Source organism: Castor canadensis, chromosome 1 (genome assembly GCF_047511655.1).
Source record: "Castor canadensis chromosome 1, mCasCan1.hap1v2, whole genome shotgun sequence".
In the NCBI taxonomy this organism is placed as follows: domain Eukaryota; kingdom Metazoa; phylum Chordata; class Mammalia; order Rodentia; family Castoridae; genus Castor; species Castor canadensis.
In genome coordinates, this window is record NC_133386.1 from 196,628,945 (window position 1) to 196,653,713 (window position 24,769).

At 41.1% G+C, this 24,769-nt stretch overlaps 1 protein-coding gene and 1 long non-coding RNA gene across 13 annotated transcripts in view; one reads left to right on the forward strand and one right to left on the reverse strand.

The window, feature by feature from the left end:
- Window positions 1-9,888: 9,888 nt before the first annotated feature.
- Window positions 9,889-15,209, reverse strand: LOC141413790 (uncharacterized). Of its 2 annotated transcripts, XR_012438689.1 has the most exons (4): window positions 15,146-15,209; window positions 14,164-14,872; window positions 13,216-13,451; window positions 9,889-11,796 (listed from the first exon to the last, which is right to left on the reverse strand). It is a non-coding gene; the product is annotated as an uncharacterized lncRNA (long non-coding RNA). The 2 variants fall into 2 exon arrangements; XR_012438687.1 differs by lacking the exon at window positions 15,146-15,209 and having other exon boundaries at window positions 13,216-13,454; window positions 14,164-14,548.
- Stx3 (syntaxin 3) overlaps window positions 14,668-24,769 on the forward strand; it is a 45,875-nt gene continuing 35,773 nt past the window's right edge. For all 11 annotated transcript variants that reach the window (XR_012438674.1, XR_012438675.1, XR_012438679.1 and 8 more), the window contains exon 1: window positions 14,668-14,807. Coding sequence is in view for 8 of the 11 variants with exons in the window: in XM_020180233.2 (XP_020035822.1) it covers window positions 14,778-14,807 (30 nt within the window). In the remaining 3 variants the exon portion in view is untranslated. The remainder of the gene's footprint in view (window positions 14,808-24,769) is intronic.

Sequence of the window (24,769 nt, forward strand, 5' to 3'; positions counted from 1 at the left end):
AAGATAAGAGCTTTTTTGGTTGTGTTTCTAGGATCTTTTAGGTGTACGGTCATATCATCTGCAAATAGGGATGAGTTGGCTTTCCCTTTCACATTTGAGTCCCTTTTATTTATTTCTCATACTTTATTGCTTTGGATAAGAATTCTTGTACTATATCAGATAAGACTGAGCATGAATAGCCTTGTTTTGTTCTGGATTTTAGAGGAAATGGTTTCAGGTTTTTTAAGTTTAGTATGATGTTGGCTATAGGTTTGTCATATAAACCCTTTATAATATTGAGATATGTTCTTTTTTTAAAATTTATGTCTTTAAACAATTTTTAAAAATTTTTTCTTTTATTTATATGTGCATACAATGTTTGGGTCATTTCTCCCCCCTTCTCCCTGCTCCCTCCCTTACCCCACTGCCCTCTCCTTCTCCCCCCCACCCCCTAGCTACCAGGCAGAAACTATTCTGCCCTTACCTCTAATTTTGTTGAAGAGAGAGTATAAGCAATAATAGGAAGGACCAAGGGTTTTTGCTACTTGAGATAAGGATAGCTATACAGGGAGTTGACTCGCATTGATTTACTGTGCATGTGTGTTACCTTCTAAATTAATTCTTCTCGAACTAACCTTTTCTCTAGTTCCTGGTTCCCTTCTCCTATTGGCCTCAGTTGCTTTAAAGTATCTGCATTAGTTTCTCTGCATTGAGGGCAACAAATGCTATCTAGTTTTTTGGGTGTCTTACCCATCCTCATACCTCCCTTGTGTGTTCTCGCTTTATCATGTGATGAAAGTCCAATCCTCTTGTTGTGTTTGCCCTTGATATAATGTCCACATATGAGGGAGAACATACGATTTTTTGGTCTTTTGGGCCAGGCTAACCTCACTCAGAATGATGTTCTCCAATTCCATCCATTTACCAGCGAATGATAACATTTCACTCTTCTTCATGGCTGCATAAAATTCCATTGTGTATAAATACCACATTTTCTTAATCCATTCGTCAGTAGTGGGGCATCTTGGCTGTTTCCATAACTTGGCTATTGTGAATAGTGCTGCAATAAACATGGGTGTGCAAGTGCCTCTGGAGTAACCTGTGTCACATTCTTTTGGGTATATCCCCAAGATGGTATTGCTGGATCATATGGTAGATCAATGTTTAGATTTTTAAGAAGCCTCCAAATTTTTTTCCAGAGTGGTTGTACTAGTTTACATTCCCGCCAACAGTGTATGAAGGTTCCTTTTTCCCTGCATCCTCACCAACACCTGTTGTTGGTGGTGTTGCTAATGATGGCTATTCTAACAGGGGTGAGGTGGAATCTTACTGTGGTTTTAATTTGCATTTCCTTTATTGCTAGAGATGGTGAGCATTTTTTCATGTATTTTTTTGACCATTTGAATTTCTTCTTTTGAGAAAGTTCTGTTTAGTTCACTTGCCCATTTCTTTATTGGTTTGTTAATTTGGGGAGAATTTAGTTTTTTGAGTTCCCTATATATTCTGGTTATCAGTTCTTTGTCAGATGTATAGCTGACAAATATTTTCTCCCACTCTGTGAGTGGTCTCTTCAGTTTAGAGATCATTTCTTTTGTTTAGCAGAAGCTTTTTAGTTTTATGAGGTCCCATTTATCTATGCTATCTCTTAGTTGCTGTGCTGCTGGGGTTCCATTGAGAAAGTTCTTGCCTATACCTATTAATTCCAGAGTATTTCCTAGTCTTTCCTGTACCAACTTTAGAGTTTGGGGTCTGATATTAAGATCCTTGATCCATTTTGAGTTAATCTTGGTATAGGGTGATATACATGGATCTAGTTTCAGTTTTTTGCAGACCGCTAAACTAGTTTTCCCAGCAGTTTTTGTTGAAGAGGCTGATATTTCTCCATCGTATATTTTTAGTGCCTTGTCAAAGACAAGTTGGTTATAGTTGTGTGGCTTCATATCTGGGTCCTCTATTCTGTTCCACTGGTCTTCATGTCTGTTTTTGTGCCAGCACCATGCTGTATTTATTGCTATTTCTTTGTAATATAGTTTGAAGTTGGGTATCATGATACCTCCAGCATAGGATCATGTCATCTGCAAATAGGGATATTTTGACAGTTTCTTTACCTATTTGTATTCCTTTTATTCCTCCTTCTTGCCTAATTGCTCTGGTTAAGAATTCTAGTACTATGTGAATAGGAGTGGAGATAGTGGGGATCCTTGTCTAGTTCCTGATTTTAGTGGGAATGGTTTCAGTTTTTCACCATTAAATATAATGCTGGCTGTAGGTTTGTCATATATAGCTTTTATAATGTTGAGGTACTTTCCTTCTATTCCTAGTTTTCTTAGAGCTTTTATCATGAAATGGTGTTGGATCTTATCAAAGGCTTTTTCTGCATCTTTGAGATGATCAATTGGTTTTTGTCTTTGCTTCTGTTAATGTGGTTTATTACGTTTATTGATTTTCATATGTTGAACCACCCCTGCATTCCTGGGATGTAGCCTACTTGGTCGTGGTGAATGATTTTTTTGATGTGTGTTGAATTCGGTTTGCCATTATTTTATTGAGGATTTTTTCATCAATGTTCATTAAGGAGATTGGCCTATAGTTCTCCTTTTTGGAGGTGTCTTTGCATGGTTTTGGGATAAGTGTAATACTGGCTTCATAAAGTGTGTTAGGCAGTTTTCCTTCCCTGTCTATTTTGTGGAACAGTTTAAGAAGGGTTTGTATCAGTTCTTCTTTAAAGGTCTGATGGAATTCAGCAGAGAATCCATCAGGTCCTGGACTTTTCTTTTTTGGGAGACTCTTGATTGATGCTTCAATTTCATTTTGTGTTAATAGATCTATTCAGGTGTTTAATGTCCTCTTGGTTCAGTTTTGGATGATCATAAGTATCTAGAAATCTGTCCATTTCTTCAAGATTTTCAAATTTATTTGAATATAGGTTCTTGAAGTAGTCTCTGATGATTTCCTGGACTTCCATCTGTTTGCTGTTATCTTCCCTTTTGCATTCCTGATTTTACTAGTTTGGATTTTTTCTCTCCTCATTTTAGTTAAGTTTGCCAGGGGTCTATCGATCTTGTTTAGTTTTTCAAAGAACCAACTTTTTGTTTCATTAATTCTTTGTACAGTTTTTTTGGTTTCTATTTCATTGATTTCAGCTCTTATTTTTATTATTTCTCTCCTTCTATTTGTTTTGGGATTTGCTTGTTCTTGTTTTTCTAGGAGTTTGAGATGTATCATTAAGTCATTGATTTGAGATCTTTCAGTCTTTTTGATATATGCACTCCTGGCTATAAATTTTCCTCTCTGGACTGCCTTTGCTGTGTCCCATAGGTTGTGGTAGGTTGTGTTTTCATTTTTATTAACTTCCAGGAACCTTTAAATTCCTCTTTTATTTCATCAATGACCCATTTTTCATTTTTCATTCAGTTTCCAGCTGTTTGCATGTTTTTTGTCTTTTTATTTTATTTTATTATTTTATTATTCATATGTGCATACATGCTTGGGTCATTTCTCCCCCCTGCCCCCATGTTTTTTGTCTTTATTTTTGTTGTTGATTTCTAGTTTAATTGCATTGTGATCAGATAGGATGCATGGTATTATTTCTATTTTCTTATATTTGCTGAGGCTTGCTTTGTGTCCTAGGATATGATCTATTTTGGAGAAAGTTCTGTGGGCTGCTGAGAAGAATGTATATTGTGTAGAAGTTAGATGAAATGTTCTGTAGACATCAACTAGGTCCATTTGATCTATGGTATGTTTTAGATCTTGGATTTCTTTATTGATTTTTTTGTTGGATGGCCTATCTATTGATGATAGTGGATGTTAAAGTCTCCCATGACCACTGTGTTGGAGTTAATGTATGCTTTTAGGTCTTTCAGGGTATGTTTGATGAAATTGGGTATGTTGACATTGGGTGTATATAGGTTGATAATTGTTATTTCCCTTTGGTCTATTTCCACTTTTATTAGTATGGAATGTCCTTCTTTATCTCATTTGATCAATGTAGGTTTGAAGTCTACTTTGTCAGAGATAAGTATTGCTACTCCTGCCTGTTTTCAGGGACCATTGGCTTGGTAAATCTTCTTCCAGTCTTTCATCCTAAGCCCATGAGTATTTCTATCAATGAGATGGGTTTCCTGTAAGCAACAAATTGTTGGATATTCCTTTTTAATCCAGTTTGTCAATTTGTGCCTTTTGATGGGGGCATTAAGTCCGTTAGTAATAACTGTTAGTATTGATAGGTATGTGGTGATTCCTGTCATTTAGTTGTCTTAGTTGTTTGAAGGTTTGATTGTGTGTATTTAAATCAATGTTACCCTCTACTTTCTTGCTTTTTCTTTTCCTGTAGTTTGGTACTGCCTGTCCTTTCACGGTTATGTTGGGTTTCACTTTCTGTGTGCAGAATCCCTTGAAGACTCTTTTGTTGTTTTAGTTTCTGCTTATCATGGAAGACTTTTATTGCTCCATCTATTTTGAATGATAGTTTTGCTGGATAGCGTATCCTGGGGTTGAAGTTATTTTCATTCAGTGCCCGGAAGATGTCACCCCACGCTCTTCTTGCTTTTAATGTTTCTGTTGAGAAGTCTGCTGTGATTTTGATGGGTTTACCTTTGTACGTTCTTTGTTTTTTTTCTCTTACAGCCTTCGATGTTCTTTTCTAGTCTCTGTACTTGTTGTTTTAATAATATGCCATGGGGTAGTTCTATTTTGTTCAGGTCTATTTGGAGTTCTGGAGGTGTCCTGTACCTGTATGGGCATAGTTTTCTCTAGATCTGGGAAATTTTCTGTAATTATTTTATTGAGTATGTTTTGCATTCCTTTTTCTTGCACCTCTTCTCCTTCTTTAATGCCCCTGATTCTCAGTTTTAGTCTTTTGATGGAGTCAGCAAGTTCTCGCATTTTCTTTTCACAGGTCTTGAGTTGTTGAACTAATAGTTCTTTGGTTTTTCCTTTAATTACCATTTCATGTTTGAGTTCTGAGATTCAGTCTTCTGCTTCTTCTATTCTACTGGATTGGCCTTCCATTTTGTTTTGCATTTCTGTTTCATTCTTTTTTCTGAGGTTTTCCATATCCTGAGTCTCTTCCTCTTTAATATTGTCTATTGTCATCCTGAGTTCATTTATCTCTTTATTTATTGTGTTCTTTGTTTCACTTTGATGTTTATACAGTGTTTCTATGGTTTCTTTTATTTGTTCTTGTGCATTCTCAAATTCTCTATTTTTGTTGTCTTGGAATTTCTTGAGTGTCTCCTGTACATTTTGGTTGACCATATCCAGTATCATCTCTGTAAAATTCTCATTGATTACTTGCAGGATTTCTTCTTTCAGAGTGTTCTTGTGGGCTTCATTGAGTTCTTTGGCATAGTTTATCTTCGTTTTGTTGGAGTCTGGATCTGGTATCTGATTTCTTTGTTTCCCCCTGGTTCCTGTACTAATTTATTATTGGGAGGAAAATGGTTTCCCTCTTTTTTCTGTCTTCCCATCATTGCCCTTACTATTGTTACTGTCCCTGTACTGTGTGTAATTCAGTATTGTCTAGCTTGTAAAAATAACAATGGTGATATCTAGAATGGAAGGGTGAGAGGAGAGGGAAAGCAAAGAAGATAAAGAAAAAGGGGAAAAAACCAAACCAAACAAGCAAAACAATTACCAAACAAAAAAAAAATAGAGCCAAAGAAATAAACAGGGAGAGATAGTGTACTAATCAACAGTCAGCTAAACAGGTATTAGAGAGACAGAGAGAGTATAATAATAATAATAATAATAATAATAAAAACCCAAGTTCAAATGCAATAAAGTTTCAGTCTTAATAATTTTGGTGTTAGTCCTTCAGCCTCCAGTCCTGAAGACTTCTCAGTGTCTGTGAAGTAGTTCTGTCATTTTCTCATCAAAGAGGAAAAAACAAAAAAACAAAAACCAAAACCCAAAGAAACAATATATCCCAAGTTCAAAATCAATACAGTTTCAGTTAGTCCTTCAGCATCCAGTGTTGTTGTCTCATCAAAGGAAGAGGAAAAAAGAAAGGGAGTGTGGAGACAGCTTTGTGAATGTCTATCTGAGGCTGTGGCTCACCTGCCTCCTACTGTCAGCCATCTGCTGCTGCAGGATTTGTTTATTTAGAGTTTTTCTGGATGCATATCCATTTTGTTTTCTCCAGTATACAGCCCTACCCACCTTTTGCAATTGCGGTCTTTTTTTTTTTTTTAATCACAGTTAGCGTGGAGGAGTGCCCCTCACCCCCTCTCCGGTAGAGCTTTCCTCACAACAGCCACTGTTGCAAGCTTTCCCCTCTCTAAGGTTGCTGGGCAGGTGCCGCCACTCCTGCCTTCTCCAGCCGGCTTGTTTTATACAGTTCCATGAGGGATTGCCCCTCCCCCTCTCTTCAGCTCTCAGGGTGCCCTGTCCTCTCTGCTACATGTCTTTTTTATTGTTATTGTTTATTTTTCAGTTTGTTTTTTTCTTTTTTCCTTGGGTGGGGGTCGGTCTGTCCAGGGGGCCATGTTGATCTGGCCCAGGGTTGTCTGTGGGAGTACCATGGGCCGCTTAGCTCACCTGGTGGTCTGCTTCTCCCAAGCAGTATAAGAGCTGGCATCTGGCGGCTTGGGAGCCCTCCTGGTTTCTCCGTTTAACATGGAGTGGGAATGCTATGCGTGGGCTGTGGGTATGGAGGTGTCAAGAGTTTTGCTTCTTCTTGGTGGTTTTTCCTGCAGGGTGTATCTCCAGTGTCTCTCCAAGATTTTCTTTAGGAAGCATGCTTTCTGTTTCCTCCCTCTAGTCACCCTCTTGGAATCTCCAAGATATGTTCTTTTATTTCTGTTTTCTTCAGAACTTTTATACAAAAGCGTGCTGAATTTTGTTGAAGGCTTTTTCCTGCATCTATTGGGATGATAATGTGGGTTTTGTCCTTGATTCTGCTTGTGTGTTGTGTTACATTTGTTGATTTGCATATGTTATACCATCCTAGCATCCCCGGAATGAAACATACTCAAGCATGGTGTATGATTTTTTTAATACCCTTGATTTACCATCTTTCTTTCTCTAGTCATTGATCGATTGGGGATGTAGTCATTCACAAATGTTGAACAAGGCAATACAAACCATTTTTTTGGATTCTTCTACTTATTATGCACACACTTGCAAGTGCAGCAGGAAGTGAATGGAAAGGAAAGTAAGAAGTAGTATCTGTCTCAAAGGAAAAGGTTTAAGAACTCAAATCACAACCACACCAATGACCAAGAGATATAGTACTATGAAACTGCACAGGACATGCAGTAAAGGGAACCAAGGCAAGTTTGATGGGGTTGGTCATGTTTGAAGTGTCAGACTTCCAGACCTATGGACCAAGAAGGTCATTTCTGAAGAAGGGAACTGGAAAGGCACAAGAATAGGAAATATTCTTCTTTATCTGGAAAAGTATAAAAAGTATGTTACAGGGCTGGGGGTGTGACTCAAGTGGTATAGCAAGCTCAAAGCCCTGAGTTCACAGTCCAGAACTGCCAAAAAAAAAAGGGTATATGTTGCAAAATTTTATTTTCAAAAAAGGGTGTCACAAGCCTGAAGAGGCAAAAGCCATGACTAGCATTCATTTCATATGAAAATGAAATTTTCATCTTTTGAAAGACAAGAGTCTATAAGAATATTTCTTGTTTATTCATAGATATTTGCTACTCCTTCTATTTCTACCACAATAGTTTACAAGGTCTGTATACTCTTTGGAACACCAGTCACTTGAATATTAGTTGTTTGCATGGAATAAATGCTTTGTTTTCAAACAAATGGGAAGAAACTGTGCTGATCAAAATACTACTAGTAGCTTACTTTAGGTTTACCAAGTGCCCAAAACAAGCAAATGTGCAGTCATGACTAAGAAGAAGGATGTGTTTCACCATGGTTTCCAATTTCTTTTGTCCTCTGAATACCTTTTGAAATGTTTTATTCTGCTAACACTCCTTCAAAATGTGCTTCAGCAGCTGATGATGACTTCAATACTGAGGTTATTTCATAAGTGATTGAAATATTCCAGGCATTTATCAACTCCCCATGCTTTTTGAGAAAGAAGTGCAGTTATAATGGATTAGTGTCTCTTTTCAAGGGATTACAGAAGGGAATTGGTGATTTCCATATATTAACTTATTTATCTTAACAAAAATCTATGAGATGTGCATGATTATCTCTGCTAATATATAGAAGCTGAGGCACAGGGAGACTAAATAAATCAAAGGTCACAAAATGAATAATGGTAGAACTGAGATATGACCAACGCCAGTTGATTCCTCAGCTTGAGTGTGCAACCAGTAGCTCTTGCAGTATCCTTTGTGTGCATGGGGAAATCACCTTACATCTCTGTACTTAATTTAATTCTTAATAAAATGGGGACATCTACCCTAACTCCCTCACCTAGTTATTAAACCAAAAGAAAACTATAAATATATAGAAGAGGACTCAGCATGGTTATTCAAACATTCAAATGGAGAAATACACTAGATGGCTTTCTTTTTTAATTACTAAAAGGTTAATGCCATAATTATCTTAGTATCTTTCACCTGTGTTTCCCTATTATCATCCTACTGTTCTTGACATATGTTCAAAGGTGCTGTAAGAAAAAACCTCATCTTCTGCAGGTCAGAAATAACAGTAGGCTTCTGGTAAGAGGCTTCCTCACTGAGTCTTTGAACTTTCCCCAGCAGGTGCTTTGGAGTAGGACTTTATGTTTTGCAGCCCCAGAGATCACAGAGTTTGCATAAAATGCAAAACAAATTGTGGTACAAATAATGTACCTTGAAAGTCTTAGGCGTAGATATATGATATATAAAGATTAGTATAAGGAAAACATCTCAACAACATAATATAAAAAATCTTTATATAGAAAGCACACTATTTCAAATATAGTACTCAAATTTAGTGACAGCACTCATTCTTTAAGCCATATGGAGTTGCAATTGCATTTAGTTGTAAGAATCTGAATCCAGGAAGGATGTTCTTTTCTTCTTATGGAAAGGGGGATGGATTGTGTGTGTTAGTGACTTACTCTCTAAATATTTGCAGCAGATCACATTCACAGTAGCCATAGAAGGTGAATAATAACCAGCTGTTACTCTCAAGATCAACTCAGGAGGTAGTTGTGTAAGTCACTCAATACCAGGCAACATAGGGTTTACTTTAAAAAGCAATGTGAACTAGCTGGGGGACTAAACTGGAGACCACAGGGGTGAACTTCAGAAGGCTTCCATCTTTAAAGAGGAGTAGGAATTTTCTAGACATGACATGGAAGAAGGACAGATGAGGCAGAGAGAGGTGGGAAATCATGAAAGAATGAATTAGAATAAGAGAAAAGGCTCATGGTTGTAAGGAACTGCTGACTAAAGACCACACCACATGTGGAAAGGAAAGATTTATTAGGAAACAGACCAAAGGGCTATCACTCTTTTCGGGTTTAGAGTGAAGCAGCTTGGTTGGAATGAGTAGTGGGCTTTATAGGAGGGACCAAGCCATGAGGGAGGGAGAGAGTTTCTGGTCTCTGATTATCTGTGACCACCAGATGGAAGAGGTTGACATGCCTGGCTAGTTGAGTAACTGGAAGTTCCTGAGTTGTTTTGCAAGCCAAGAAACATGCAGGAAAACAGGCAAGGGAGAAACAAGCAGTCATAAATCAGGGGGTCTGGTTTCGGTGCTAGCCTCAGGACCTTCCACCCGCCCTAAGAATTCCAGGGACCTAACAATGGTGGGACTGTTTATCTCAGGGTGACAATATAGAAGTCTGCAGCCAGATCAGGCAAGAACTCAAATGTCATTCTAAGAAGTGTCTGAACTCCCTCCTTTTTACAGTGAGAACTATTGACAGCTTTAATAAGAAGAAAAACATGAGAGACATATTTCAGGAAGATTCATTTAATAAATTTAGTAAACATTTTTTGAGGGCCTAGTACTTTGTGTTCTTCTGCTCAGGTTTCAGTTCACAGAGACAGGCCCCTGTCTTCACAGAGCTTAGAGGGCTTGGAGACAGACAAGAGGCCAGGTAATTATGTAATGTGTAGGGCCTGATGGAGAAGTCTAGGGTATCAGAATGGCACATTAGAAGGGCACTTACCTCAATCTTGAAAGTGCTCCTACTCAAATCATGTAATCTGAGGCCTGGAGAAAGTGTTAGAGCTGCCCAGGTTATACCTGAGGGAGAAGAGCGCTCTAAAAGGAGAAACTGTAATTCTGCATGAATTTGGGATTCGACCTGTGTGACAGGCAGCCACTGAGCTGGCTCCTGGTCTTCATGCTCTTGTGTAGCTCCCCTGTCTTGAATGTGCACTGAATCTATTCACTCAGTACTAACAATATGACACAACAAGAGTGATGGAATGTCACATCTTAGATTAAGTTACAAAAAACGTGTGTCCTTCCTTCCTTCCTTCCTTCCCCCCCTCTCTCCCTCCCTTCCTCCCTCCATCTCTCTTTTCTTGCTCTGATAGAAGCCTGCTGCCATTTTGTAAGCTGCCCCATGGGAAGGATGACATAACAAAGAACTAGGGACCCATCCAGCCAATGTCATCATGGAACTGAGGTCCTCAGTTTAATATCAGTTGAGGAAGTGAATCCTGCTGACATCCATGGGTAACCTTCAAAGCTGATTCTTCCCCAGGTGAGCCTTGAGAAGAAACCACAGCCCCAGCTGATATTTTACATCTTAATTGCAGTCTTGTGTGAGAGAGTTTGAGATGGTGGCACATCTAGCTACAGCTGCACCTGGATTTCTCAATCATAGAAATCATGAGATGACAAATGTTTGTTGTTTCAAGCTACTAGGTTTTAGAGCGAATTGTTGTGTAGCAATCAGTAACTAGCACAAACTGTATGGGGAAGAAACTTAAGTCAGGAAGTTTATTCTCTGTGTGGCAGGAGGGCAGGGAGGGGGAAGACAGATTAATGAGTGCTACAGTAAAACAAAGGAAAACTGGAGTTGGGGAATGTTACCTGGAGACCAGAGGAGGGTCACCGCGCCCCAGAGGTTAAAACAGTCAATGAAATAACATGTGATTATGTATGGAACAAGCTGTACCCCCCACTTCTGTAACCTGCTCTAATTGGTATATAAGGAAAGCCCCCTTTGTTCTTGGGGCTCAGCCCTTGGACACGAGTCTGCCGAGGTGTTGCCACCTTGCTTAATAAACTTGCTTTCTGAAAGCTTTGGTGCCCTCCTGTAGTCCTCCTTGTAGTAGAAAAGAGTTATTGGGTGGGGTGGGATGGGGGAGAACATAGACAGAAAGCATCTTCCTTTTCAAGTCTGTAGCTCCCTTTATCTCTTTCTACTCAACAACACATCCTGGGGATACTTCCTGAAGGAACCTGCCAGAAAGTGGTCTCTCCCGTTCGTCTGGTTGTCAAGATGGGGTAAGGTTCAGTCCTTGTCTTTACTGGGAAAGACACAGGTGCAGAGGGAGGAGAGAGAAGAAAATGGATTCCCCAAATCCCAGGATTCTGTTTGGGTTTGTTTGTAAAGGTGAAATTAAGTGTTGGCATATTTAGCAATAACCCAGATGGAAACACTTGAATTGATCCTATGTTTGTTTAATGGGAAAACAGCTGAACTAAGACCTAGTAGGTGGGAAACAAAGTACCAGTGTGGGGCAGAAAAATAAAAATACATCAGAGAAAAGGAACTGCTCATGAGCTTGGAACTTTAAATCACTGTCTATCTACTTGCACACCCTACTTGGCTCAGCATTAGTCTTGCTCACCAGCCATGGATTCCCCTCTCTTAGGTTCCTTGTTCTGCAGTTACGTGACTTTTTTCAGTTTCTTGTGTATAACTGGCAGATGGAATACACACTTCTGCCTGTCCTGGAAGAACAAACATTAATATAAAATTAATAAGTTAGGATTCATATCTAGTAGGAGTCTTAAAGAAGGCTTGAAGTCTATAATAATTACCTTCCAACAGAAAGTCATAATAAAAGAACTGTGCTGATGGGCTTCACTTCCTGGGTTTCTGGATTCCAACTGCAGTTAATAGGGCTCTTTATGCCATTATCAATGTGTAAAAAGTTTAAGGGAGATCAACAGAGTCACTTCTGCTTTGGCCACACAAGAGTAACCAAAGGTCTTTTTTTTCCCCCATTAGAAACATCCTCCTATAGGAAACCAGCCAATTTTATTACCTAGTAAATAAGTTTATATATATATATATATATATATATATATATATATGTATATATGTATATATATGTATATATATATTTGTATGTATGTACATGAAATAGAATAATGAATAGATGACATTCTTGACTTTGAAAAGTTTAGAAATCATTAGTTTTGATCATTCCCCTTTTTTGATAAGAGAAAAGAAATTGTGGGATGTCACGTGACAGATATTTCATGGTAGAGTCATGTCTGTAACTCAGGCCTCTTGGCTATGTGTTCAGCAATTGTTTTATAGCCCTGTAGCAACTCTCCCTTCATGGGAAAATCATTGTGTGAAGGACAGACTAAATTTCCTAAATGCTTGGACAAAGGTAAGGAGGAGGAAATAATAGAGAGGAAAATTTTTGCTCTGCATCACAAAGAACTTTTAAACATGGTTGGTAGTCTTCAACCACGGAAGGTGCCTTGGGAGTGTATGCAAAAATTAAATAAGGATGTGTATGAAAAAATTAAAATGACCAAAGGGAAAAATAAAAGCTTTTTGGGGGTGTTCTGTGTCATGTTTCATCCTGTGATGACCTTGTCTAATATATCCTTCTGGGTTATCTGATTTTACAGTGGTCTGTGCCTTTAATGATCTTTTAGCTATTTCCCAACTCTGTAAGTTATAGAAATGCAAATGATCCTGTCCATAGCGATGCAAATGAACTGTGGGAAACGCACCTGAGTCCCCACCTTGTGAAATCCAGTTTTGCATTGCCTAACTTATTCATTTCAGCATTCCCGTTCCCTCTACATATCTGCTATTTGGATTCTCTTCTGGATAGTTTTAACTCCTTTCTCGTTCCCTCATTAATTAATGGACAAAATAATACCTTTGATGTGTGTTCATTTTCTATTTGTACTTTGAAAGCAATTATGTTTTAACAGGAAGCCCTGGATGTGTTCAGGCCGAGGATAAATGACTACTACGGCCCTTTTCAGGTTTCATACATAAAGAGTTGTTCACATCTCTGTCTCCTTTAGAAGACTCTGTTCTCCTGAAGCGCGGGAAACCTCACTATCCCCAAGTTAACAAAAAACGTAAGGAATGGAGGTGGGAAATTATTTCTGACTTACCGTTTCATTTACGACCACGAGGGGGCGCGGAAGCCTTCGCGTTAATAGAGACCGGCCAGTACACCCAGCGAACGCAGGGGACAGAAGGCTTGTGGCAGACGTCAGAGAGAGGATTACGACTGAGAACCGCAGGGCCAGTTCAAACAGCCCAACCCCTGCCGTGGCCATGCAGACCATATCTTTATGGCAGCCGGTGAATCAGCGTGGAGTAAGCAATCGCATTAGAGGGCAAAGTCCTGCTAGAATTACGAAAATATTTAACCAGAATGCATAGAGTAAGTCCCTTTCCTAACTTAAGAGCTAAATTTTCGGCTCGTTAGTCTCACCCTTGAGCTCCAATTCGCTCAATATATCGTTTGCTCCAAATAATAATAATTTTTTTTTTCATTTTTCTTTTATTATTCATATGTGCATACAAGGATTGGTTCATTTCTCCCCACTGCCCCCACCAAATAATAATAATAATAATAATAATAATAATAATAATAATAATAATGAAGAGAAGAGAAGGAAACGGTGGAGGACACGAGATAAAGAGTTGAGAAGGTGTGAGAAGAACCAGTTACTATTTTTTTTCAGGAAGTATAAAACACCTGGCCATCTCTCCACCACGTAGGAAATGAGGAGGGCTCAGGCTCTCCAATACAAACATCTTTATCTTCCAACCCCGCTCTGTAGGTTATGAATCAGTCACTCCTCTGACACTGACTTCACAGCCACCTCCAAAGCAGGTATCATCTCCGATGTACAGATAGGGAAACAAAGTCCCCTTGAGAAACAGAGCTTTTCCAAAGTTATACAATTTGTTAGTGGCAGGTGTCTGACTTCAATACCGAACCACTTACATTTCTCCGCGGGGCCCTCCGACCGCATAAAATCTAAAGTCCTTTCCCCAGCTGACCCGCTCTGCCTCACCCGCAGTTACTCCTCCCGAACGGCCTGTGTTACCTGGAATGCCCTTCCTCCAGGAGGAACATCTCTTGGGTATCATCAGAGCATTTTCCTCCCACCTAAGGCTAGCAGAAGAATATCTGTCTTCGGGAGATTGTCCCAACCTAGAAATGCTGAGGGCCGAGTCTAGTATGGATAGTGAATGGAAAAAAATGGAATCGAGGCCAAACAGAACTCCTTGTTGTGCTCGGCCCAGCGGCGGAATCTAGCAGTGCCAGAGCCTCTACTTCTTTCTAGGGGATCTCGAGTTGGGAAGGTGGGGTTGGGAACTGTGGCCTGGCAGCTCTGGGCGCGGGCCCTTTAAGGAGGAGCGCGGGGCGCGGCCCAGGTAAGGGGCGGGTCCGGGCGGAGGAGCGCTGCGCGCCGGCGCTGGCCCGGGAGCCGGATTTGGAGCGCGGCGCGGGCGGGGGCCGGAGGTGGGGGCGCGGCCGACCTCGGTGGCCTGGGACGCTCCTCCTAGCTAGCGGCCGCCGCCCGCCTCCGCCTGCGCCTGCAGCTCCCTTGCCCCGGCTGGGACCGGCAGACACTTGTGGTGATTCACCTGGGACGCGCTCACCTGTAACGCGGTCATCTGTAACGCGGTACCTGCCTTCCGGCACCTGGGCGCCAGGATGAAGGACCGGCTGGAGCAGCTGAAGGCCGTGAGTCCCTCAGTGCCTGGGGATCTGGCTGGCTGGGGGTGGCAGGGAATCGTGGAGTGGTGGAGCTATGTAGGAGAGGGGTTTCGCTTCGCTCACCATACCCAGGCTAGAGGGGCTGCGTCTGAGGCCTGTCCTCCCCTTGCCCCCACTGTATCCCTCATTGGTTCCTCACGCTTCCCTCCCCCGCAGTGTCATGTGTTCTGTGATTCATTCCCAAGCAGCGATTTCCCTGGACGCCTCTAACCCGGCCACCCCAGGCTGGACAGCGTCTCTCCAGAGCTGGGATCCTGGTGATGGTCGTGGTGGTGGTGGGAATGCTTTGGCCCAGTGGGACTCACCGTGAGGTCTGATGGGTCACCACTTGCCTGCCACTCCCTGTCACTATACCCCAAACCGGCTTCCTCTTCCTTATTTCCCTCCCGCCCCCTCCCCCTGGAGCAGCTCAGAGTTCCGGTGAGGTGACCTCTCCTTCTGTGAGAGGGTCACGTGCTCAGATGGGTCCAGCTTCTCACTAACCGGTGGCCTGTTGCTGTTTTTCCTCCATTCCCTTGGGACAGCTGTGGTCCAGGCAGGCGGACCACCTCGAGCTCTGCTGCACAAACTCTGAACACCTTAAGCTAATTCCTCTTTTGAACCTGTTTCCTTATCTGTTTAGTGGGAATGATTATACTTTGGAGATTTGTTATAAGGATCAAATGACATAATAGGACCTGATATAGAGAAATGTTAAAGCACGAGTTTTTGAGACAGATATGCTTTGACTTATTTAACAAATAATGATTGAGTGCACTGTATGGGGCAGGACTTTTGTTAAACCTTGGGAGTTCAGTGTCACAGGCTCTACCTTAATGGAGTTTAAAATCTAGCCCTTGATACTCAAAGTGTTCATTTATTTGAGAGCGTAGTAGAAGTGCCTCAGCCTAGGCCCCAAGCTAGACCTACTGAATCTGATTCTTCCTGAATCATCCCAGGTGATTCATGAGCACCTGGAAAATTTGGGAAGCACTGGAATGGATTAGAACTGGGGTTTTCTCCTGGCTTCAGTGCTACCTCTTAAGTTCCAAGTCTAAGATTTGTTATCTGTAGAATGAGTAGTGCAAGCTAAAGGCAAGAGAGCATGCAGGTTCGAGAACCCTTTGTAGGGTGCGTGGCACACAGGACTTAATGGTAAATATTATGCTAACAACTGTAAATGCTCTTTGGAAAATAAGAGATGTTGGTGAATACTGGGATGATGTTGCAATTATTGTTCTTTCTCCTCCTTTGCTTGGGTGAGACCTTGATGACCCTGTCACATGCTCTGGATAGTAGGACTGCAGACGAGGCCAGGGAGCTGGGGAAATGAGAGAAGCGAAGGGACAGTTGCTTATTGTGGGAGCAAGCCTCCCTGCTATACTTGCTCCTTGTCTTCTGAGCTTCTGGGCTTCCTGGTTACCAAAAGGGCAGAATTTATTGACCCTGTTTTATAGATGGGGAAACTGGAGCTCGCCCTGGATAGGAGGGATGCCTCAGGACACTCAGCTGGTCAGGGCACAACCAAGAGAGGAATTCAGAGCCCTGATGCTCACTGTGGAGCTTCTCCCCTTGAAGCATGCTGGTTGGGGAGGCAGAAAGGAAAGAAGAGCCTGGCTTTGAAGGTTTTTCTGAATCAGCACACCCAGCAATCACAAAAAAGTGCAAAATTGAACAGCACTTACTTAGTGCTGTTCTCCCTTACTTAGGAGATCATTTCCAGAGAAAGATACTCCAGGGCCCTTTCAATAGCCCATTGTCAACAGCATAGAGTCTTAACTGAGCTTTGAGTTCTAAGAATAAATGCAAGCAAGTCCCTTTCCCTTCCAGTGCTTCATGGTTACCCTCTAAAATGGAGCTGATGATATGTTTCCCTTTACCTCTGGGGAATGTGGTGAAAGTGAGACGTAAGCAGTGCTGTTATTATGGGAGTATTGTTCTGACCTCACAAGGTGGGTGCTGTTGTGTTTTGGAGCAGAGAGACACATGGCAATGCAATTGAGAGGACTGGGATGCAGGTTCAGACGCTGTTAATTGTGGTCCTGCCTGTTAATAGATGTGTTCCTCTTCCTACTTTACCTCGGTGCTTCTTGATGCTTCCTTTGTAAAACAAGGACTTTGATCTCAGAAGTGCCTTCTGGCATTATTAATGATTTTTGTATGAAGACTGTGAAGGTTCATGTGGATTTTGGTCCATAGTCTACCTCGTCTACTCCTAGACCCTACCCCAGGAATCACCTTCCCTGCAAGAAGATATGCTATCTTCTGTAATTCCTGTTATCAGCAAAAATGCATTTACTAATCATGAAATAAATTTCACATCATTGAACAGCCTGTGCAAGCTCTTTCTAAACCCCAGCGGAGGGAAGGTGAAAACTTCTTCCTGATAGTTAGAGGGGTATTATGTGCATGAGATTACTTCGCTCTGGGTAGATACAAGGGGAAGATGTGGAGCCGATGGACAGAAATCAGAAACCTTTAAAACAGCATTTTTTGGTAGTTAGAGCTGCCCAGGGATGGGTTGGAGAGGTACTGAGCCCTCCATGAGAGATAGTCAAGAAGCTTGTTGGATGCTGAACATTGTAGGAATCTGAGAATCTTTTTGAGGGAGGGATAGTGAGCTAGGAGATTTTAAGGCCTCTGTGAACCCTGAGAATGTATGGTACTATAATATGCTTCATTGTTTGTGAGTCTGCCTTAAGGCTTTGGAGTCTATAAGGACTGAGGCCTCAGAGTTGCACCTATAAAATAGATCACCATCTTTTTCCCACCAAGGTCATCATGTAGGTAAAATGTGGTAATCTGTGACATTCAGCCATCATGATAAATGTGAGTTCTCTACACCTAGCCTGCTGGAAGCAATATCCACACTAAAGGGCATACCTTTCTAAGACTATAGTCACAAGACCTGACTTGCCTTATCTCTTGACTGCCCCTCTTGGGTGCTCCCTCAGTAGCTGCTTCTCAGTAATCTAGGAAGGGTTTGTAAGAATGTGCAGTGCCTACACCCTGCCTTTCTCTGCCTGATTTCTCAGTAGTTGAACTTTGAATCTGCTGAGTCTGGATATTCTTGGCTCAGGGACTTTTTGCCTGGCTCTGTGTTCATTCAGCAAACATTAACTGAATACCTACTGTGTGCCTGGCCTTGCAACAGGTGCTGTGGTATAGTGGTGACCAACATTTGTGTCTGGTCCTTGTGTCATGTATGTAGGGAGACACACAAGAAATAGATACTATGACACATATCTACAAGGTGCAAGTGTATGGTACTGCTGGTTTCCATGATCAGAACTTTTTGACTTTTATTTTCTCTGCTGGATATGATGTTAGGCAAAATTGTCATACAAAGTCCTAATTTTAAAGAGTAAGTGATCATATAGGGGAAACAAACAAATGTATTTCAGGAAAAGTGAACCAAAAGAAAATCAAAGATAGATAATAATGGAGAAGTCAGTGATGTGTAGAAAAGAGGTCAAGAACTTTGGACCCCATTGTAGACTGATCTATAGAAGGCTAGAAATGACTCGGACCCTCCAAGACCAGAAATAATAGACATATACTAGTGAAATCAATTGCTTGGAGGCTCTAAAGACCAGACTTACTTTTTTACTCTCTTTTTCCAATCTTGTGTCTTGCTACATTCTAAAGAATTGCCCTTGGCATTCCCCCCTAGAAGTTCAGCTTTTTGTGGGATCAGAGTTCCTCAGGATAGTGTACTGTAATTCCATCAGAAATAATGTATTGTGTGTCCCCTTTAAGGCTTAATTTCATCAATAAATGTTCACTGAACCCCTACTCTGTGCTAGATGCTTTGGATAATAATCACTTGCCCTTCATTGAGATTCCATCCTTCTTTATTGACAGTTTCTTGTCAAGATTCTTTCCTCGCCTCCTCTCTGTACTTAGGAGGATTCATTTTCTGGGAGAGCTGTTTTGCTCTGAGCAGAAAGAAAGCAAAGCTGAGATGAGAGCAAGAGGGATTGAGTAGGGATTATAGACCCATCAGCTGGAGGCCAGAGAGAAAATGCTTGGATGAGAGAAGGGGATTAATTTTATTTTTATTCCTGGGAGCCTGGGGGAGGCAAGGAGGACTGGCAGGAACCAAGGGAACTATGCTTGTTCACATTGTCCTCTCTTCCTACCACTCCTTCCTCTCTGTCTTGTCAGAATTCCTACCCATCTTCCAAAATTCATTTTTTACAGGTAATTGCTCTTAACTGAGGCCTTGAGTACTATCCCTCCAGTCTTGCAGCTTGCACTGGCTGTATGTTGCTTTGCAATTAAATACTTTCCTATGATGTCAGTTGGTTTTTAAAAAATTTCCATGGAGTGGGTTTAAAACTACTTTCCATTTGTTTTTTATGAATGTACTCTTTGTCTTCTGTGTCCTATTATGTTTAAGACTTGTGATTCTAATACTTGTTGTCACCAATATCAACTGCAGTGATAATTATCATTTACTGAGCAGCTTACTATTGAATGGGACTTGTGTTTGGTGCCTTACATACTTTGTCTCTAATCCTCTTAATCCCACAGCAAGATGGTATAATATAACATTTCCATTTTGCAGGTGAGGGAGTTGAGGCTCAGATTTGACTGATAGCTGGGAAGTGGTGGAATCAAGAATTGAACACGTCTATCTTGCTTCTTTGTACCATCATCCTACAGTGTACTTGGTACTGTGTGCCCTGTGATGAGGTGGTAGGTAATGATATTCCTCCAGGGCCCACGTGCTGTGCTGGGCATGGTAGGCAGGGGTTATACATTTGTTTGTCAGCTGGTCTACAGCAGATGGACCCTTATTCATTATTATGATTTTTCTTGCTCTACTCCCTGAGGGTTAGTGAAGCTTTACCTGACTGATGTGGAACATTTACTCAAGGAATCCTTAAATTTGCTAATGAATCCAGAAGGCACTGGTTCACATTCAAGGATGGATGAGTTCCAAGTTTCCTACATTTACCTAAACCATCAATGCAAGATGACATGGAGGGTTGCTCCTAATCAGAACAACTGAGGAGATGTGCATACCTTGGTGAAAATCTAGCTACCCCATTTCCTTCCCACAAATCCTACTCATCCCCTAATGCTAGGTTCCAGCATATCACTGTAGGGAAGTTTTCCAGGCTTCCCAACATTGACCATGTCTTCCCGGAACCCCACAAATTCTTTATTTTTGTTGATACACAAAAATAGCCACATGGCATTGCAATTTCAGAAGCTGTCTGCCTTGTTAGGTCTGGGATTCTGGGAGAGAGCACAGACCATGCATGTCTCATTTTCTCTTCTATCTTCTTTCCCAGACTAAAACCAAACCATTCAGTGAACGAATGGGCTTATTGTGCCAATGTATTCACCTGCAGATTCTGTAGTCCCCAAGGGGCCTTGTCTCCAGCTCCATTTATATATGGCCCCCTTTAGCTTTCTTCTGCCACTCTCTCCTGTTATATCAGCCTGCTTTCTGGTGTTTGGCCATTTCCATGGCAACATTCCCCTCCCAACCCTAACCCTAATCACCCACCCCGCCCCCCCCCCCCCCCCCCCCCCCCCCGCCCCGCCTCTGTGTGGAGACCAAATGACTAAAGAGATTAGTGGAGTGTATTCCCTCAGAGTATGTCAGCCACCGTCTGGGTTAGGGCAGCTTGGCATGGCGTCAGGTTGTTGTTGTTTTTTTTTAAATTTTAGACTACTTTTAGATTTACAGAAAAGCTACACAGGTGGTACAGGAAGTTCCTGTCTACTCCTCACATGTTTTCCCCCATTGTTAACACCTCACATTACACACTGTACACTTATCAGAACTAAGAACAGGATGCTGGTTCATCACTATTCACTGAATACTAGGGGCTTTATTTAGGTTTCACTAGTTATCACACTAACATCCTTTTTCTGTTTTAAGTTCCAATCCGGTATACCACATTGCATTCACCTGTCATGTCTCCTTAGCTTCCTCTGCTCTGTGACAGATACTCAATCCTCCCTTGCTTTTCATGGTGCTAGTCGGCATGGCCCCTATCATGGTGCTTTGGAAGTGTGCATCCTGGGTGCTGCATGCTGCACTGGGGGAGTAGCTCCATGATAGTTGTGAACAAAGGCTTCTTCCTTGCTCAGGCATTCATCATTGGCAGGATACCTGCATCTTTATGCATTAGTTTTCTCAGCTCTAAGATGGGGAGCATCCCCAGATTAATGTAGGGATTAAGCTGTGGTAAATATAAAGTACATGTTTTAGAAGGATCCTCAGCTCATGTTGAATGTACAATGAATGCTACCTGTTATAACTATGATTTGAGTATTCTAGAAGGACCCTTGGGAAGGGGTGAAAGGAAGGGCCCAGGAGAGAGCTGAGGAGGCAATAAGACATAGTTAGTTCCTTCCTTCCTCTTCTCTGTAACCTTGAGAGCTGAATGCTGCTGAGGTGTGGAGGGGCCAGGACTGGGGAAAGGAGGAGGAAGAGGAAGTCAGAAAGAAAGTAAAGAAGACTGGTATAGAGGAGGAAGGACCTCAGGAACGCTTAGCTCTCCAGGAAGAAGAAGAAGGTATTATTTGAATTTCCTTGAATGAGAGAGAAAGCAGGAACAAGGTGTGGTTCTCACCTGGACTGATTTATCTGTAGGTTTCCTTTGGGTTAGTCCACTTAGTCTTTAAAATTTCCCCAGAGCTACCTCTGCAAACATTCTCCGATAGGCCCTCATCTTCCTCAGGCTATACCTTGCATTCAGGTGAGGTGTATAATTCCTTGTACTCAATGTTGTCATCACTCGTCATGTGGTGTTGTATCTGCCTGTCTGTCTGTCTTCCATCTGAGGGTGAGATTGTGGAGAGCAGAGGGTGCTGAGTTTGCTCTGCATCTCTTCAGCATCTGTACTGTTGCTTCACAAATGGTGGATGCTCCATCAGTACTGCTGGATGAATGGATGAACACAAGAATCTGACTCTGCATGGAACCTTATAGTAATAAGGAGAGTATTATGCATGTGGTGTTTGTTATGGGCGCTCCAGATCCCTAAGTTAATGTTAGCATGAACCTTGGTTTGCACCAAGGAAAATTCCAGCACTGGCTTTGTTCCTTATTAGCTGGGTGATTCTGGATAAATGAACTTTTCTAACCATAGATTCTTCATTGTATAACTCTACCCAGAAGTGCCACCCCACTTACTACCTTTCTTTCTTGAGAATGTTCACTGTTTTTATTCAGGTCTTGAGAAGTAAAACCAAATAGGAACTAACATGATGTGAGGATGGAATTTCAATGGTGTTTGTATGCAGCAAACAGAATGAAAGTTCTTTTGAAATACACAGAGAAGATTAAGAAATACTGACTTTATTAAGACATAAAGAGAAGGCCAAATTCCACAGAACATAAGTAATATAGGCTATGTTCCCTGACAATACAATAATTGTTCTCCTAGGTTTATACACATTGGAAATTGAAAAACACTTTTCTAAATAGCTTGGCTAATAGTGTTGATAGAGTCATGCAAATAATTACATGAAAAACATGTTTATAACTTAGCCAGAATGTTGATTTTTGTACCTCACAGAGTTCAAATTTTTAATGTGTTTTTTGGTAAACTATAGTATTTTTTAAGTATATCTTGTAGTTTTAAAAAATTTGTTGGTGATACTGGGGTTTGAACTTAGGTCTTCACACTTGCTAGGTAGGCTCTCTACCATTTGAGCCACTCTACCAGTCTGTTTTTTTGTGTTGGGTATTTTCAAGACAGGGTCTCTTGAACTTTTTGCCCAGAATGGCTTCGAACTGTAATCCTCCTGATCTCTCTATGGGGTAGCAAGAATTATAGGGATGAGCCACTGGTGCCTGGCTTTGTGTTTTTTGTTTGTTTATGGGTACAATTTAAGAAGTATATGACTTAAGAGTTCTTTTTCAATTTTTCATTCTTTCTTCATAGTTTCTTGGGATTTCACTTCTACTTGTTTAAATGTTTTAAACACTCCTATAAACTTCATCTAGATTTAAAAGCTAGGTAAACTATTCTGGCTATTTCTAAACTATTTTTGTCTTCTTCCATCTATTTGGAATGTTATAAAATATGAAAAATGTGGAGAGATGCAGTGAAAACCTTATAATGTACTTATAGGACATGAATTATCTATTAATTAAAATATGTTTCAATAAAATAAATAAAAGTAGAATGGGAAACTATTTAGAAGTGAATGATAATAAGAGTAGTAAATGTCAAAATTTGTGAGACTGTAGCTGCAGTAGGATTCAGGGGGAGCTCTATCTCTTCAAGTGTAGGAAAATTTTAAAATGAAGTAAATTCCAGTGAATTGCCTTCTTCCTGAGACACTGACTATCACCTTCTGAAAATTGGCACTGGAGTCCCATCTTCAGAAACTATATAGAGAGAGCAAGGCCCCCATTCTCTGCTTCAGATGGCATGGCCTTTGGCATTTGCTGTGTGCCCAGTGTTGCTCTAAACATCTCATATGCAATAGCTGATTTGATCCTCTCAAAAATTTTATGAGATTATTCTGGTCATGCTACAAACAAAGAAACTGAGGCAGAAAACAAGACGATATCACAGGGTAAGTGTTGTGGTGTATACCTGTGTTCTCAGATATTCAGGAGGAAGGAGGTTCAAGGCCAGCCTGGGCAAAAAGTTATCGAGACCCCCATCTCAACAAATAACCTGGATGTGGTGGAACGTGGCTGCAAATCTTAGCTACATGGGAGACATAGGTAGGGAGAATGATGTCTGAGGTTAGTCCTGGGCAAAAGTGAGACCCTATTTAAAAGCATAACTAAAGCAGAAAGGTCTGAAGGAGTAGCTCAAATGGTAGAGCAGTTGCCCAGCATGAGGTCTTGAGTTGAAACCCTAGTACCTCAAAAAAACACAAAACAAAAACCAAAACACACACCCACACTCCCTCCCACACACCCACACCCACCCACAGCTGCTAAGCACTGGATTTCAATGTAGGAAATTGGATGAATCTCCATATACATGAGATCACATGCACTGGTATATTTTTCACTTGTGTATAGATTAATCCAATTTAGACTTATAGATGTTGCAGCATCCCCTGAAATAAGTGAATTTGTGTAACCAAGACAGCGTGGAGCTGGAGGAGTGCCTTCCAAGCAAGTGTGAGGTTTTGAGTTCAAACCCCATACCACCAAAAAAAAGACAGCATGGGGAGTCTGCAGAGGGTCAAGCAGAAGCTCCTCAGATTTGCTTTTGAGTTCTAATAATGCCATTTAATGGAAGAACAACTTTGGATGAATTAACATAATTAAGTAGTTACCTTATTTGTCAATGGGGAAAGTAACATTTGTTCCTCATAGTTGATGTGAGAATTAAATAATATATTTGAAACCACAAAACTTCCTGCAACAACACACATGCACATATTATGCTATTATTGTCATGGCAGACTGCATGGACTGAGGCTGCAGTTGTCCTCTGAGTGTTGGCCTGGGACTAATCTGATAATGGGTTTATTCCTCAATGTGGCCTTCTCTCACGTAGGCCTAATGCTTGCTTTCGATGGTATAGCTAAAGTACAAGTAGGAGCTTACTTATGGTATCATTATCCATTTATTTCCTCTTGATTCATCTGACAGGAGTGCTGTAGGCAATGAAATTCAGTAAAGAGGAGAAGGGTTCTCTCAAGGAGGTTTTTGCTGGAAGAGAAAACAGTGTTATGAGAACTGGGCATTGGAGATGGGTCATCTGACTCTTCATATAGGGAACAGAGAGCACCAAGTGGCCTTTGAGAGCCCACAGACTCACTCAGAATTTCTTTAAAGAAAAGAAGGACTAGAAAATGGATGTTGGGCAGTGAGTGTGTGGGTGCATGTCTGTGAGTATCAGGAGCCTTTGTGTCTGTCTCTGAGAATCCACAGACCCTTGTCCTAGAGGATGCAGGTGGGAGAAGTTCAGCAAAGGTAAGAAAAGCCAGCTGTCTTGCTGAATCAAATG